This window comes from Oryctolagus cuniculus, chromosome 6 (assembly GCF_051225735.1).
Source record: "Oryctolagus cuniculus isolate XC-2025 breed Fujian yellow rabbit chromosome 6, ASM5122573v1, whole genome shotgun sequence".
Lineage (NCBI taxonomy): Eukaryota > Metazoa > Chordata > Mammalia > Lagomorpha > Leporidae > Oryctolagus > Oryctolagus cuniculus.
The window spans coordinates 36,094,374-36,110,301 of NC_142872.1; the positions used below are offsets into that span (position 1 = coordinate 36,094,374).

At 45.8% G+C, this 15,928-nt stretch overlaps 2 protein-coding genes across 11 annotated transcripts in view; one reads left to right on the top strand and one right to left on the bottom strand.

The window, feature by feature from the left end:
- LOC149126100 (uncharacterized) overlaps positions 1 to 15,711 on the bottom strand; it is a 38,235-nt gene extending 22,524 nt beyond the window's left edge. Inside the window, exons 1-3 of one of the 7 annotated variants that reach the window (XR_016236345.1) lie at positions 13,819 to 15,711; positions 13,620 to 13,723; positions 9,382 to 9,455 (exon numbers count right to left, since the gene is read on the bottom strand). Coding sequence is in view for 1 of the 7 variants with exons in the window: in XM_089336037.1 (XP_089192163.1) it covers positions 9,382 to 9,455; positions 13,602 to 13,671 (144 nt within the window). In the remaining 6 variants the exon portion in view is untranslated. Of the gene's footprint in view, positions 1 to 9,381; positions 9,456 to 10,027; positions 10,270 to 13,601; positions 13,724 to 13,818 lie in introns of those variants that run through there. The other 6 variants (XR_016236340.1, XR_016236341.1, XR_016236343.1 and 3 more) reach the window with 6 other exon arrangements.
- Positions 1 to 15,928, top strand: part of STK32A (serine/threonine kinase 32A) — a 143,822-nt gene that overhangs the window by 89,704 nt on the left and 38,190 nt on the right. For 3 of the 4 annotated variants that reach the window (XM_089336035.1, XM_008255186.5, XM_051843477.3), the window contains one exon: positions 7,270 to 7,307. In XM_089336035.1, the coding sequence (XP_089192161.1) occupies positions 7,270 to 7,307 (38 nt within the window). Of the gene's footprint in view, positions 1 to 7,269; positions 7,308 to 13,451; positions 13,539 to 15,928 lie in introns of those variants that run through there. The other variant, XM_089336036.1, reaches the window with a different exon arrangement.

The following is a 15,928-nucleotide window of genomic DNA, read 5'->3' on the forward strand; positions in this document are numbered from 1 at the left end:
TAATTCTTGTCTGCTGGACTTAGTCGTCTGGAAATTTAGAATCCAAGAACCAGGATTCATTAATTCTTATGACAAATATTTACTTAAACACTTTGTTCTGGATACTCTTATGAGTCCCAGGGGCTACAATACTGAACAATTCAGAGATGTCTTTTCTCACTATCTTTTCTTTACAAGATTTATTTATCTGAAAGGTGGGGTGTCAGAGAGAGGCAGAGACAGAGATCTTCCATCCACTGGTTCACCTTCCAAACAGCTGCCATTGTTGGGATTGGGCCTGCCAAATCAAGAGCCTGGAACCCCGTGCAGTATCCCACATGGACCATCTCTAACGCTTTCCCAGATGCATTAGCGGGGAGCTCGATCAGAAGTAGAGCAGCCAGGACTCAAACTGGCCCTCTAACTTGGGACCCAGTGTCACAGGCAGCAGCTTAACCAGCTGTGCCACAGCACTGGCCCAGGATGTCTTTTTTTTGACAGGCAGAGTGGACAGTGAGAGAGAGAGAGACAGAGAGAAAGGTCTTCCTTTTTCTGTTGGTTCACCCCCCAAATGGCCGCTGTGGCCTGCACGCTGCGGCCAGCGCACCGCACTGATGCGAAGCCAGGAGCCAGGTGCTTATCCTGGTCTCCCATGGGGTGCAGGGCCCAAGCACTTGGGCCATCCTCCACTGCCCTCCCAGGCCACAGCAGAGAGATGGCCTGGAAGAGGGGCAACCGGGACAGAATCCGGTGCCCCAACCGGGACTAGAACCTGGGGTGCCGGCGCTGCAGGCGGAGGATTAGCCTATTGAGCCGTGGCACCGGCCCAGGATGTCTTTTCTTTAAAAAATGAATTCTAATATGAGGAGAAATGTAAGCAGATAAGGAAACCAGAGGGTGGCGCTAAATGCTGAGCTAACAGTGGCTGAGAATGAGACGGAGGTGATGTGGTAAAGCTGAAATGGTGGTGCTGCTTCAGACTGTGTGTGCAAAAAAGATTCAGAGAGCCGGCACTGTGGCGTAGCAGGTAAAGCCACTGTCTGCAGTGCCAGCATCCCAGCTGCTCCACTTCCAATCCAGCTCTCTGCTATGGCCTGGGAAAGCAGTTGGAGATGGCCCAAGTCCTTGAACCCCTGCACCCATGTGGTTGACCCGGGAGAAGATCCTGGCTTTGGATCAGTCCAGCTCCAGTGGTTGCAGCCATCTGGGGAGTGAACCAGTGGATGGAAGATTTCTCTCTGATTCTGCCACTCTGTAACTCTGCCTTTCAAATAAATAAATAAATAAATCTGAAAAAAAAAAAAAAAAGACTCAGGATAGGTGGAAGAGTATCTGAGGTTAAATGACAGGAAGCAGCTAGCCAGGGGAAGAACTGAGGGGGAGGAAAGTGAGATAACAGGCAGAGGGGCAAACAAGGCCAGTGAGGCTGGAACTTGGTATATGACCAGAGGGTGATACATGGTATAGCTCTGGGTTGGGCAGGACCACAGCACAGACAGGGTATAAAAAGCCAGGGGCAAATGGAATCAGTTTAGTTCATGTGGGTTAGGAGAGCCCACGCTGGTCACTGTGTGGGTAATAGATATCCAGGGGACAAGAAGAGAAGCCCTACACTGAGAGGTGATGATGGTCGCAGTGGTAGACTTACCAGGAGTTACAGAGATACTGTGTTATGAATTGAGAGAAAGAAGTTATTAAGAATGATCTCAAGATTTTCATGTTTATAATGGGAGAATTTGGGGCCATGTGCTGGCGTGAGGAATTCTGTAATAAGAGGGTTTTTTCTGTTTGTGTGGGGTGAGGGTGTGAATGGATTTCAAAGGTTCTATTTAGGGCGTATTTGTCATGGCTTTCAGAAATGCAGCTGGAAGCTCTAAACATGCAGTTTAACATAAGATACTCCTTGATTCGTGATAGGATCATGTCCCAATATGCCCATCACCAATTGAAAATATCAGAAGTCAAAAATGCTTTCAATACACCTGTCAAACGTCAGTGCTTAGCAACACAGCACAGCATGGAGTCCCTGTGGTTTATCTCCTCCTTGCGTGCCAGGAGCCACCAGAAGCTGCCACTCGCTGCCAGTGCTGACGCCCAGTGTCTCGAAACTGTCCATACTGCCTATTGCACATCACCCCACAACAAGATCAAATTTCAAAGGACAGTTTCTATTGATTGCATATGACTTCTGCACTGTTGCACAGCTGAAGTGGGAGAAGAGAGTCACATGTGTGAGGAGTGAAGAAAATGTACAGTGGGCATTGTAGAGGGGCAGGTGCCAAGTGCTGCCTGGCACACTGATGCTTATTTATGACAAGAGGATATGAATGAAAGTGAAAAAAGTCAGCATTATTATGTCTTTTATTCTAGTGATATTCTGGTTCTTGACTATCAGCAAAAAAAAATTAGGAGAGTTGAATTTAACTAACACAGGGGCTTTATTAAATTATAACTAAAAGGGATGACAGGAAAACTTCTACAGGGAATGTTCACAATAGACTAGGAAAGGAAGCTAAGAATATGAGAATTTTGATGTATGAAGAGAAAGTTACAGGCACTAGCACTGTGGTGCAAAAGTTAAGCCACTGTTTGCAATGCTGGTGTCCCAGTTCAAATTCTAGCCACTCCACTTCCAGTCCAGCTTCTTGCCAATGTGCCTGGGAAGCAGCAAAATATGGCACAAGTACTTGGGCCCCTACCAGCTATGGGGGAGACCAGGATGGAGTTTCAAGCTCCTAGCTTCAGCCTGGCTTAGCCTGGAATTGGGATAATAAACAAATAAGGTAGAAGATCAATGTGTCTGTCTGTCTGTCTGTCTCTCTCTCTCTCTGCTGCTTTTCCATCTCTGTCACTCTGCCTTTAAAGTAATTAAATAAATAAATCTTTTACAAAAAGAAGAAGTTTCAGGGTCAGGACGTGGCGGACTGAGAGAGGTAGATACGCAGATTGGGAAACTGTACCAGACAGAAGGCTGTTCTGATCGGAGGAGGTCATGAATTGTAGTAACGGCCAGCAGGTAATTGAGGAGCTGGGAATGAGGCAGCCATCAGGGAAAGAGAAATGAAAAGATGACTGAAGGTAAATCAAGGAAATGGGAGGCCAGCACATTCGAGGGAGCACCCACAGACACCGAATTCACCAACAAAGACAAAAAACAAGCGAGGCCAAAATCTGCCGATGACACGGAGGTGTCTGCAGACCAATGGTTACGTACATTTCCAATACCTTCCTGGTCATAGAAAAGCTTTTATGAGATTGCATTTTAAAATGGGACCATTTTTGGACTTGGACATGCCTAGATGGTATTCCCAAATATAACAACAACTCTGCCCTTCACAATGTCCTATGGGACTTGGGTTTGGGACAGATGCCTGGATGCAGCCCCAGAGAGCCTTATGCCTTAGGACTGAGATCTACGTCAGAGAATACACGTGGTTCAATGGTCCCTGGGTGATTCTGAAGGGCATCCTTGCTTAGTAACTAGTAAATTAAATCAGTTACTAGAAAACACCATTCAGAATCAGTCATTTCAAATATTGGTTTACTTAAGATTTAAAAGAGGGGCTGGCGCCATGGCACAGCAGGTTAATCCTCTGCCTGCGGCGCCGGCATCCCATATGGGTGCCAGTTCTAGTTCTGGCTGCTCATCCTCCAATCCAGCTCTCTGCCATGGCCTGGGAAACAGTAGAAGATCGCTCAAATGCTTGGGCCCCTGCACCCGCATGGGAGACTGGGAAGAAACATCTGGCTCCTGGCTTCAGATTGGTCTAGCTCCGGCCATTGTGGCCATTTGAGGAGTGACTCAATGGAACGAAAACCTTTCTCTCTGTCTCTCCCTCTCACTGCCTGTAACTCTACCTCTAAATTAAATAAATATTTTTTAAAAATATTTAAAAGATAAGAAAGCAGTGCTAAAATTCAGAACTAGAAAATCTCAATTAGTTCTAGTAAGAAGTTTAATATAGCATACTATATTTCTTTTCATCTTCTTTCTTTTGCGATAGGAACAATCTTACTATAAAACATTTGCCATGTAGTTACTTAAAAATTACCTTATATTTTGGACAAACTATAGTTATATGCGAAGTGATTTATTTTTATCCTGAAAATCCCACTCAATATCTTTTGCATTTTTCTGAGATCTCACATCCTTTCTCTGAATTTGTAGTGAACCTGACCCTTGACTACTTTGTACCTTTGTGGCATGGTTCCTTATGAGTCTTTCTTGTCCTCTATCCCAAGAGAACTATAGCTGAGCTATTTTTATGTTTCTTACAGCCTAGTTCAGTAACTTAACAAAAGTAGAAAAAATATTCAATGTATAAAATGAATATAAGATTGACCATAGAAACAGCACATTAACCTAATTTATACCTCTGACCACTGTATTATTTTTAAGCAGCTTCTGAGAAAAGCAGTACACATAATAATGTGTGGATTCAATAAATAAGAAAAAATGGGGGCCAGCGCTATGGCATAGTAGGCTAAGCCTCGGCCTGTGGTGCCAGCGTCCCATATGGGTGCCAGTTTGTGTACTGACTGCTCCTCTTCCGATCTGGCTCTCTTCTGTGACCTGGGAAAGCAGCAGAAGATTTCTCAACAGCTTGGGCCCTTACACCCATGTTGGGGACCTGGAAGAAGCTCTTGGCTCCTGGCTTTGGATCAGTCGGCTCCAGCCATTGCAGCCCTTTGGGGAGTGAACCAGTGGATGGGAGACCTTTCTGTCTCCCTCTCTCTATCTGTAACTTTATTTCCAAAATAAATAAATAAATAGGAAAAATGATACTCAGGTACTTAATAGAAAGCTAATAAAATATCAAACCCACAGAAATTCATTCCTCCCATAAAGTTCTCATTAATCTAAGCCAATATATCTTTTTTCAGAAATATTTATTTATTTATTTTAAAGGCAGAGTTACAGAGAGGCAGAGAGGCAGAAAGGGAGAGAGAGGTCTTCCATCTGCTGGTTCACTCCCCAGATGGCCTCAACAACCAGAGCTGCACCAATCCAAAGCCAGGAGCCAGGAAATTCCTCCTGGTCTCCCACGCGGGTGCAGGGGCGCAAGCACTTAAGCCAGCCATTCCTTTACTGCTTTCCCAGGCCACAGCAGAGAGCTGGATCGGAAGTGGAGCAGCTGGGTCTTGAACTGGCATTCATGTGGGATGCCGGCACTGCAGGTGGCGGCTTTACCTGCTACGCCACAGCGCCAACCTGGGCCAATAAACCTTTATACTGATCCTGCCACAACCAAAGTCGCTTCCTTCCTAGGCAGGTTCCTCTGGGTGTCTTACATGATAGACAGGCACTGATGGTTATAGGATTCAGATCCGAGAGGTGGAACGAGCCCAGCTCCCAGTTTATGTCTGGCTTCAATCTTGAGGGAGGATTTGATGGTGTGCAATTGACTCTGTTGTATACTGTTAGGGTCAGCCTTCCGGCGTGCATTAGAAACTCTCCAGGTGTCATTTAGTCCTTCATTTTCGGCTACCATGGGCCATCATTATGTATGATACAATATGACATTAACCAAGACACCATCCCTGATAGCAAGCAGCTTATGATCTAGTTGAAGAACAAAAAGTATAAATGGGATAAATATGCTGGAAGAAGTATCCCATGAAGTCAGCCCAGAGCTGGAAAACCAGGCATCTGTGGCTTCTGAATTAAGGTCAAGGATGGCTTTGTGTTGCCTGGGTGCAGTGGTGAGAGGGCCCTGGTTCAGACGCATGACCAGTAGGTGCAGAGATGAGCGGGTGAGGGGACCCAGGGAGCATTAGGGAGACCCCACGTGCTCCGTGTGCCTGGAGCACCGGGGACAGACTGTGAACGGGCCTTTAGCCATGTGAGTGACTTTGACTTCATAATGCGATCCGCCAGAGGGTCTGGGGTGAGGTCTGCAGCACAGCAGTGTTTAGCCACAGAAACATGCAATTTGGAAGCCCGTAGGGTATCTTTAAGCAAATTATACCCTGCACTAGAGAAAAATTTGCCACAGATACTGATGATTGCTCTGTGAATCCATAATTTTAACAACTTCACATACTAAATGAGAAAATCTGAAATTCATAAGATAAGCCATGTACCTATCTGTTGGATATAGCATCCACTTAGTTCTGTTTGCAGGTAAGGGACCTGTTTCTCAGTATTTTCAAGAAAACAGGATGCTGACAGTCTTGATTCATCCAAGAGTCAGGTCACTTTATCCTGGCAGCGTAAAAGCCACTTGACCAGGATGAAAATTGTATTCACAAAACCTGTTTCAGAACTTCTTCCCTAGTGGCTTCAGTGGAGTTAGTCTGAAGAGCTTTAATGGTACGTTGGGGAGTGGCAGTGATCATCTTAAGAGTCGAGAGCTGGGGGCTGCTGCACACTGGACTGCTCTTCTCTAACTGAGGGGTACCACGGACGCTTGCGTTCATTTCATGAGCGCGTGGAAGACCGCTGGCCACTGCTCACTCCCATCCAGCTAACCCCACGGCTGGGAGAGAGCAGATCCGCTTCTCTAGGAAGCTTTTCATTCTTGGTTAAATTTTCAAGTATTTTAAAATAAAAATTGTATATATCGAAGGTGTACACTACGATGTTTGGTATACATATACTTAATGATATCTATGCTGTTAAGCAAATGAGTTTATTCATCTTCTCACACAGTTACCTGCATTTCTTTGTGTTGGGAGCAACTGAAATTTACTCTTAGTAAATTTCCAGGGTGTGTTAGAGTGTTATTAGCTGTAGTCACCACCATAAGCATCAGTGCATGGAAGACTGGCCCTTTAAGGAACCCCACAAAAAGAATAATTCAGTAGCTAGAGACAATTACAACATCATGCTCAAACTCTAATCTCTGAAAGTGTAAAATGCAACCGTATTATAGACTGTATTGTCCTCATTTTATAAATTCACATTACCTATGTCATTCTGCAGTTATACAGGAAAATGGTGATTAACACCACTAACGCTATTTTATTTTTAATATAAGTACCACAGTTTATCAATGCTTTAACCAATGCTTAAATGCTTAGAAACAATATGCTTTATACATTGTGAGTCTGAGTTTTTGTTTTTTTAATGAGACACCAGGTTCAGAATCCAGTTCTTCCCTTTACTAACTCCGTGGCTTCAAGCCTCAGTGTTCTGATCTAGAATTTGGGGATATTAATAGTAAATTTCTCAGACTCACTGATAGAGCTGAAGAAGGCACCAGGACATTGTTTCTACCGTTAGCATTCTTGAGCATTTCTGCCCTTACCTGTTTGATCAGGAGCAACTTTTCATTTTTTCCCCCCTAGGGATATGAAGCCTGACAATATTTTACTTGATGAACACGGTAAGTAAATGTTTTGTTTGCAATCAACTAAATGGCATGCATGTACCAGTTGATTATCTCTAGCAAAAGGAGTACTGTGGATGGAAAAGGTGATTTGCCTGATTTGTTTAGGTTATATGTGGAGACTGTTTTATGGGTACAAAGGGCAATACTGGGGGACATTACAGCTGTGGTGTAGTACAGTTCCCCCTTCAACACTGAGTTTACCGAATGACACTCGTTCTGTCTCCATTTTCCTCCAGTACTACTTTTCCTTAAGGAAATCTGTTTTTTGGTGCTGGCTTGCCTTAATATCCTAGCCTGCCATAATATCTTATAATGCATAATCGTGTCCATTTCCATGAAGTCAAAGCAGGCCTCCACCTCAGAATCTGGCGGCGTATCCATCGATTTAGTGACATTAATGTGCCCTCATTGCATTTGTCTTTATGCTTTCCTTCTTACAAAGGCAAATTGCTTTTATGTTTGTAGGATATCAAATTTCCTGTTCAAAATTTTTAATAAAAAATCAGTAAGTTTAAAGAACAGTATTAGGTATATAAAATGTAGATACATGGCACCTGAATGGGAAAATGATGCTGGCACATAACAGTAACTGTGACAGCAATCAGTGAATTGCTGAAGTTCAAGATTCACTAAGAGATGCTCTCTGGAACAAGCGTTTGCCAACAGTACATAACTGTGGATAATGCCCTCCTCATATTCACTTTCATATACGTGTGGATTTATTGCTACTGCATCAGGGACGACATGCAGAGTACACAGACTTCATGTTATAAATGTTCTGGTTGGGGCCGGCGCTGTGGCGAAGCAGGTTAACACCCTGGCCTGCAGTGCTGGCATCCATATGGGCACCGGTTTGAGTCCCGGCTGCTCCACTTCCGATCCAGCACTCTGCTATGGCCTGGGAAAGCAGTAGAAGATGGCCCAAGTCCTTGGGCCCCTGCACCCATGTGGGAGACCCAGAAGAAGCTCCTGGCTCCTGTCTTTGGATGGGTGCAGCTTCAGCCATTGCAGCCAATTGGGGAGTGAACCATTGGATGGAAGACCTCTCTCTCTCTCTCTCTGCCTCTCCTCTCTGTGTAACTCTGCCTTTCAAATAAATAAATAAATAAATCTTTTTAAAAAAAAAGTGTCCTGGTGACCCCAGGACCCGTGTTGTATATTTACAGAGCTGCTAGATGAGAGGATCCTCAATTTGCCAAGCTCCATACTCACTCGGCTTTTGCAAACGGGGCTTGCACGCGGAACTGGGGAACCACAGCTCCACTACCACCCAGTGCTCATGATTTATTTACCTGGTTGAGTTTTAGACCTGACTTGGCAGACCCCACCTCTGCTTAGAAACACTTTCTTGTATGACCTCTAATCTCAAACCTCAGGGTCATTATTTATTTATAGACTGTCTGAACGGATTTTTTCCACTTGCTTCCAGCGCCGTATTTCTTTCTTACCTTTACTGCTTCTGACATTCAGGAACAGATTCTCTGGGTCTCAGCAACGCAAGCGTGCTGACACTAAGCACGAAGAGGGTTTTCGTGAAAACGCTCTCCCTGCCTCAGATGGAAGCAAGACCCTCTCTCAGCCTGGCTTAGATCAACTCTGTGCAGCTTCATTGTCACAGAGAGGATCTTTGCCCTCCAGGGACCACCTTTCTGCATCACAGAAAAGAGTGCTCTTGGGCCAGCCCTGTGGCGTAGCGGGTTAAGCCACTGCTTGCAGTGCCAACATCCCATACAGGCTCTGGTTCAAGTCCCAGTTGCTCCACTTCCGATCCATCTCCCTGCTCATGTTCCTGGGAAAGCATCGGAAGATGGTCCCCACGGGAGACCTGGATAAAGTTCCTGGCTCCTGGCTTTGACCAGGCCCAGCCCTTCCATTGCAGCCAATTGGGGAATGAATCAGCAGATGGAAGATTTCTCTCTCTGCCTCTCCCCTCTCTCTCTGTAACTCTGCCTTTCAAATACATAAACTTATCTTAAAAAAAAAAAAAAACCACTTCCTCTCCTCTCCTACCACAGCTTCTGACACACATGGCCGACCAAGCAGACCCAGGTTGGGGTCCAGTACTCACTTGCTCTTCAGCTGGCTGCTGTTGTGTGTACCTGTGGCTCCACCATCGCCGAGGCTGTGAACAGAGACACATCCCTAGAAAGCAAATCATTTCCAGGGTTATCTTCATTTAGAAGACAGTGTTTTGATCTTGAGTCTGAGACATGGCTTCCTCTCACTTCTACCATGAGGGTATCTTGTTCTCCTCTGTTCAGCTTCTGCCCCATTGTCACAAGCTTGGCAACTTGGCGAGTATAGATTAGGGAAAAGGGGAAGAAGTCAATTGATCTGCAACCACTCTTAGGGCTTACCCTCGTGAAAGAGTAATTGTGTTAGAGGATGGTTAAGGGTGCGCACTCTGAAGTCAGAGTTCTTGAACTCAAAACCCAATTCACTCACTCCTTTGCTGAGAGTTTTGATAAACCACCTGAACTTTCCCTGTATCTTAGTTTCTTCAGGAACAAAAAAGTTCTGACTTCTTAGAGTTACTGTAAAGACTGACAGAATACTTAGAAGGTGCTTGATGTGATGTGGGTCACAAAGAAGCACTCAGCAGAAGTCAAATGTGAGTATGAGATAGTAGTGATTTTTCCTGTTGGGAAGGAAGCTTGGACTATTTCTTTTTTTTAAAAAAAAGATTTATTTATTTTATTTGAAAGTCAAAGTTACACACACACACACACACACACACAAAGAGAGAGAGAGAGAGAGAGGTCTTCCATCCGATGGTTCACTCCCCAATTGGCCGCAACGGCTGGAGCTCGCTGATCCGAAGCCAGGAGCCAGGAGATTCCTCCAGGTCTCCCACGTGGGTGCAGGGTCCTGACGACTTGGGCCATCTTCCACTGCTATCCCAGGCCATAGCAGAGAGTTGGATTGGAAGTAGAGCAGCCGGGTCTCGAACCAGTGCCTATATGGGTTGCCAATGCTTCAGGCCAGGGCGTTAACCTGCTGAGCCACAGCGCTGGCCCCACTTGGACTATTTCATCTTGTTTCATTGGCTTTAATCTAAGCTAGCACATATCCTATATGTATCAAATCTCTACCATATAGAGTCTGTAAAAGCTGGGCACCTTCCTGTCTTTCCCAAATAATTATTTTCATTCCAGAAGCAATATTCCAAAAATTCTTTGTGCTTATTGGATCATGTGTTTAAACAATTCCATTTAATCCTTAATCTTCAAGCTACTCTGCTTTCAATGGTCCATTCTGCTTTCCTTCATGAAGGCAAGAGGCTACAGTTGATGGCATTTTATTCATGGTGGGGCTGGAATTCTGTTGCGTAGGGAGTGTGAGACATCATCCTAAGCCACCTTGGGGACAATCCATTCTATACCCAATATCTGGTTTGGTAATTACAATGTGCCTGTTACTGTCAGATTTTTTGGTTTGAGCACTGAGTTGAAAGGATAATTTGGGGCACTAGCGTGTGACATAGCAGGTTAAGCCTCCACCAGCAATGCCAGCATCCTATATGAGTGCCTGTTTGAGACCCAGCTGCTCTACTTCTGATCTAGCTCCTTAATATACCTGAGAAATCAGTAGAAAATGGCCCAAGTGCTTGAGTCCCTGCCACTCAGGTGGAAGAGCAGAATTTCTGGGCTCCTGGCTTCGGCCTGGCCTAACCCTGGCTGTTACAGCTATTTGGGGACTGAACCAGTGGATCGAAGATCTCTCTCTTTCTTCTCTGCAGCTCTGCCTTTCAAATAAATAAAAAATAAAAATTTTTTTTAAAAAAGGATAACTTTCTGTAACTCAACTTGATGATCACTGCTGTTAAAAGAAAAATTCATTGGGAAGTATTATTTATGGGGATATAAGCAAACAAAAATATAATTCAGAGTCATTCTCTAAACATCGGAGGGATCCTTTTCTTTCTGTAGAAAATATGTTAAATTCTTTATTTTCTGTTTGGTCAGATTCTGAAAAACTAGGACTCTCAGACATTGCTCAGGAACATAATTAGCCACTGTTAGGTGAATGCATTGCCTTTTTTTTTTCTTTTTGACAGGCAGAGTTAGAGAGAGAGAGAGAGAGAGAGAGAAAGGTCTTCCTTCCGTTGGTTCACCCCCCAAATGGCCACTACAGCTGGTGCACTGCGCTGATCCGATGGCAGGAGCCAGGTGCTTCTCCTGGTCTCCCATGGGGTGCAGGGCCCAAGCACTTGGGCCATCCTCCACTGCACTCCCTGGCCACAGCAGAGAGCTGGACTGGAAGAGGAGCAACCGGGACAGAATCTGGCGCCCACATGGATGCTGACACCGCAGACGGAGGATTAGCCAAGTGAGCCAGGGCGCTGGCCTATGTGAATGCATTTCTGATGCCTGCCTTCCCCGCTCTTGTGAGACCCAGCTGAGCCACAAGACAATGGCTGCCCTTTGGAGTGTCTGGTGCTGTGCCTTCCCACGTGGAGCACTAACATGAAGCCCCCATTCGTCTTCTCCACTCATATTTAGGATGTTTCAACTCTGATGGCCCTCTGGTCTGGGCATTTTTGCAGCTGTGCAGAGTAATCACCTATCTCACATGCCTTTCTACTCCTGTTACTCCAAAAGAGCTGCGTGTCACCAGCCACATATATTTTAACCCAACACTGTTCAGTAAAAGGGCGGAACGTACTCTCATTGATTCATATTGCTCACATTCATCTGAAAAGATTGACAATTAAAGGAATTGATTTTAAAACAGAGAATCTTGCCATGCTGTGAATATTTCTTATATGTAGGAATCTGACATAAAAAATGTTTTTAATTTAGAGCATACCTGTTACAGTTCTCCCCAGATGTCTCATTCTCTAGTTCAGAGCCAACATAGCGCTAGGTCTTGATGGCTCATAATCGACTGTCCTGACAGATGCTTTCATATCCCACCAATTTAAGTGCCCCATCCAATTCTATCAATTCCAGAGTGTCTGACATTCTTGTGTTTTCCTTAAATTATTCAGGAAATAAATGCTACATCCAGAGGAACAATAATGCCTGTGTGGCATATCCGAGGAAATGATAATTGTGGTGTTATCTATCATTTAGATTTCTTAATATCGTTCCTAGACACAAGGAGCAGAGACAGAGACTCAGTCTGGAGGGGACGGAAGAGCAGAACATGCTACCCTAACAGCTCCCCTTGCAGAGTCCCCAAAGCCAGGTGCACGCCATCTTGTTAATAGAACAGGTATATATTGGAATCCGTACTGTAGTCCCAGGTAAGATTTACTCCGACTCAGGCGGTGCCTAGGGACTTGCATGTGTAACAAGCATCCCATGCTCTGTAACGACTTGCAGGAAAGGGGCAGTTTTAAAGGTTGGGGTAGTGGCAGCCACCTGGCTGTGGGGCTCCAGAGGGCAGTGTGGCCGTGCTAGTGTTGCACACTCAACAGAGGCACAGGCAGAAAGAGTATAAATAATGACAATAAAGACGGCTGAATTCAATGACTTCGTAAGACGACTTCTATTGGTAATGTGATCCTGTTTCAGGTGGGAGGGAAACGGAAAGGTGAAAGCCCTCTCCTACTGGGCTCAATCAGAGAGGTCTGAGCCTCCCACCTGTAAAAATTCATCGGAGGCAGTGAAGCTCAGCTGGGGTGGTTGTGCCTGACGGCTGGTCTCTGCAAGCGGCATTTGGCAATGTCTGGAGACATAGTCCTCAGGATTCCTGACAGGTCTGGGAGGTGCCGCTGGCGACTAGTGGGAAGAGGGCCCCGGGAGACTGCTGAACATCCAACAACACCCAGAACTGCTCTCATGGCAAAGAATGCTTAGGGCTAAGTTCCCAGCAGTGCTGACATCAGAAAACTGTCCTAAGGCCCCCTCAGAGCCCACACTCCCAGAAAGTTCTGATTCCCAAGGCTTCCCTGTGGCTTTGAGTTAACCAGAGGCAGAACCGTCTCCCATGCCCCAGCCCTCAGGTTCATTCTCATAGCGCAGAGGGGAGCACGGCGGACAGCTCACCGTGGTGAGCACAAGCCAAGTAGGGCAGCGTTGGGGCCCGGATTGAGACTTCATGCCAGTGTCCGTGGCCACGCGGGCTACTGCGTTCAGTGTTTAGCTCCAGAGCACCAGGCCAGGGCTTCTAGGAACCGCACCCCCCACCCCCGCCCCCGGGCCACGCCCAACCTTTACTGAGCATCCCCGCTGGAGGAGAAGAACTGAAGCAACACGAAAGGAGCTGTGGTTGTTTCAGGTTAGTCAGTTCTTTGGGTTCATGATATTAACACGCAACCGCTTTAGGAGCTTCAAGACCTACCGCATTCTCGATCCTCACCCCAACTCTGCTGGTTCTGAGCCGTGATCGTACCAGCAAACCACTCGCCCATAAAATACAGAACTACCTCACTGCGTTGAAGGAAACTTTGTGCACCAATATTTCTGAAAACCGAATTAAATCACATAAATGTAAATAATATTGAAAAGATATTCAAATTCTCTCAACCGAATTCAGCAAACACATCGTGAATACTCACTAGAGCAGCGGCCGTCTGTCTGCTAAGCTGGGCTTCCTTCAAATGACTGATCTCCAACTTTTCTCTGGAGGGCCTGTTTAAATGCAGGGAACCTGTGCTCGGAGGGTCTCATTCCAAAAGGTGGGGGCAGGGCCAAGAATCTGCATGTTTAATAAGTTTCCAGGTTAAACTGATGATGCTGGTTTGGACACCACACTTTAGAAACCAAGCGGTTCCATTTTATTTGTTTTTTATTTGTGTATTTGAAAATCAGAGTTACAGAAGGAGAAGGAGGGACAGAGAGAGAGAGAAATCTTGCATCCTCTGGTTCACTCCCCAAATGGCCACAACAGCCAGGGCTGGGCCAGGCCGAAGCCAGGAGCCTCCTTCTGGTCTGCCACGTGGATACAGGGGACCAAGCACTTGGGCCATCCTCTGCTACTTTCCCAGGGAGCTGGATTGGAAGCGGAGCAGCTGGGACATGAACTGGTGCACATACGGGACGCTGGCATCACAGGTGGCGGCTTAACCCACTATGCAACAACCAAGCAGTTGTAAAACATCCTCCACCTTCCACTTGCACTGAGCTAAGGAAACCTATGCAGGTTGGAGAGCCACGTGCCTGGCTGCCCATCTGCAACACCTGTAATTGGCTGTTTTCAATACCGGTGCCCGGCTCCCCTACCAGTCCTGCTGAATTGGAGTCCCAGGAGAACGAAGCCTAAGTATGTTTGTGTATATTTTGCAAAAGTACACTGGATTCTGATGACGACAGATATCAACAATTTCCTGCCAGAATCTAAGTCTCCTATAATCATCATTTCATTTAATTTTCCTAGTAACTTTATGGGAAGACTACTGTGATGGTTCCAACTGTCCAGAGGAGATAAGTGACTTTATCAAGGTAATAGCACATCTAGATTATGCTAGAACCTGGACATGGAGCCAGCATACCTGATTCCTGAGAACAAGCTGTTAACCACAAGGTCCCCAGGCTTACCTGTCTTGGATCAAACCATGCGCGCCACTGGCCCAATGCTTTGGATAAAATTAAACTGTGGCAGGAAAGGCAGTGCGATGCGTCTTTGGCAGGAGGCTGGATGCTCACAGGGAGCAAACAGTGACATTTTCTGTGGGGCATGAGGGCTGTGCACCCTGGAAGAATTAGATTACATCTGCAATTACAGCCGTCTCTTTCAGAACCACAGATTCCGGGCCATGGAAGTGCCAGGACCCTCAGGTCTCCTGGATGTCGACGGCTGTCTTGCCAGGTGCTCACATGGCAGGCTTTGCCAGCTGAGCTGCAGGTCCTGCCCTTTTCTTCCTTCTAGCTGTAAATGAAAGGACCCTTACGGCACTGTGTAGGAAGTGCCAGCACCGCCGAGACTGCCATGAGTGTCGGAGCCGAGGGAGACGCGGGACATCAGCCAGTCTACGCGTTGCTTATTTCAGCCTGGGAAAGGGACTTACAGCTACTATGTGCTGGATGCTGAGGTCCAGGAAGAATCCAGGTTTCCTGGCTCTCAGTCTCAAGTGCTCTTCAGATAATCCCTTTAAACAGTTGGCTTTTCCCTTGTCTTTCCCTTGACAGTTATTTTGTTGGGGGTCGTTGGGGACAATCTGAACTAGTAGAGGAAAAATAGTAATGATATTTCAGAAAAACGAGAAGAAAAGCAAATCTCTCTTGGAAAAGAAATAAATATGAGTCCATACTCTTGCCAGATTTGTAGTAATAGTGTTTGCCCCTTCAAAAGAGATCCCAGAGATATGCTTGGAAATTCGATACTTTCACTAGTTCCTGACCATCTCCTTCATAATCCTTACAGGCTGAACCAACTAAAAATGTTGCCAACTGACAAAAACTGCCTAAGTCGAATAACTAGAGCATAAACTCTTAAATTAAAACTTTCTGAGGCTGAACTACAAATTTACAATCAGAGACTAATCGTTTCCTATCCGGTGTTTTGGCTGCTGGAGTGTTGCTGGTTTAAGATCGTATTACCCTTGGCGACGTAAATAATTAAGCGTTTATTGCCTGTATTGACTGCAGCCAGCACGCAGGAACAGGCCAAGCTTCCAGATGCTTTCAATCAGAAGCAGGGCCGTGCCACTGGGTCGAACGGGACTTCAT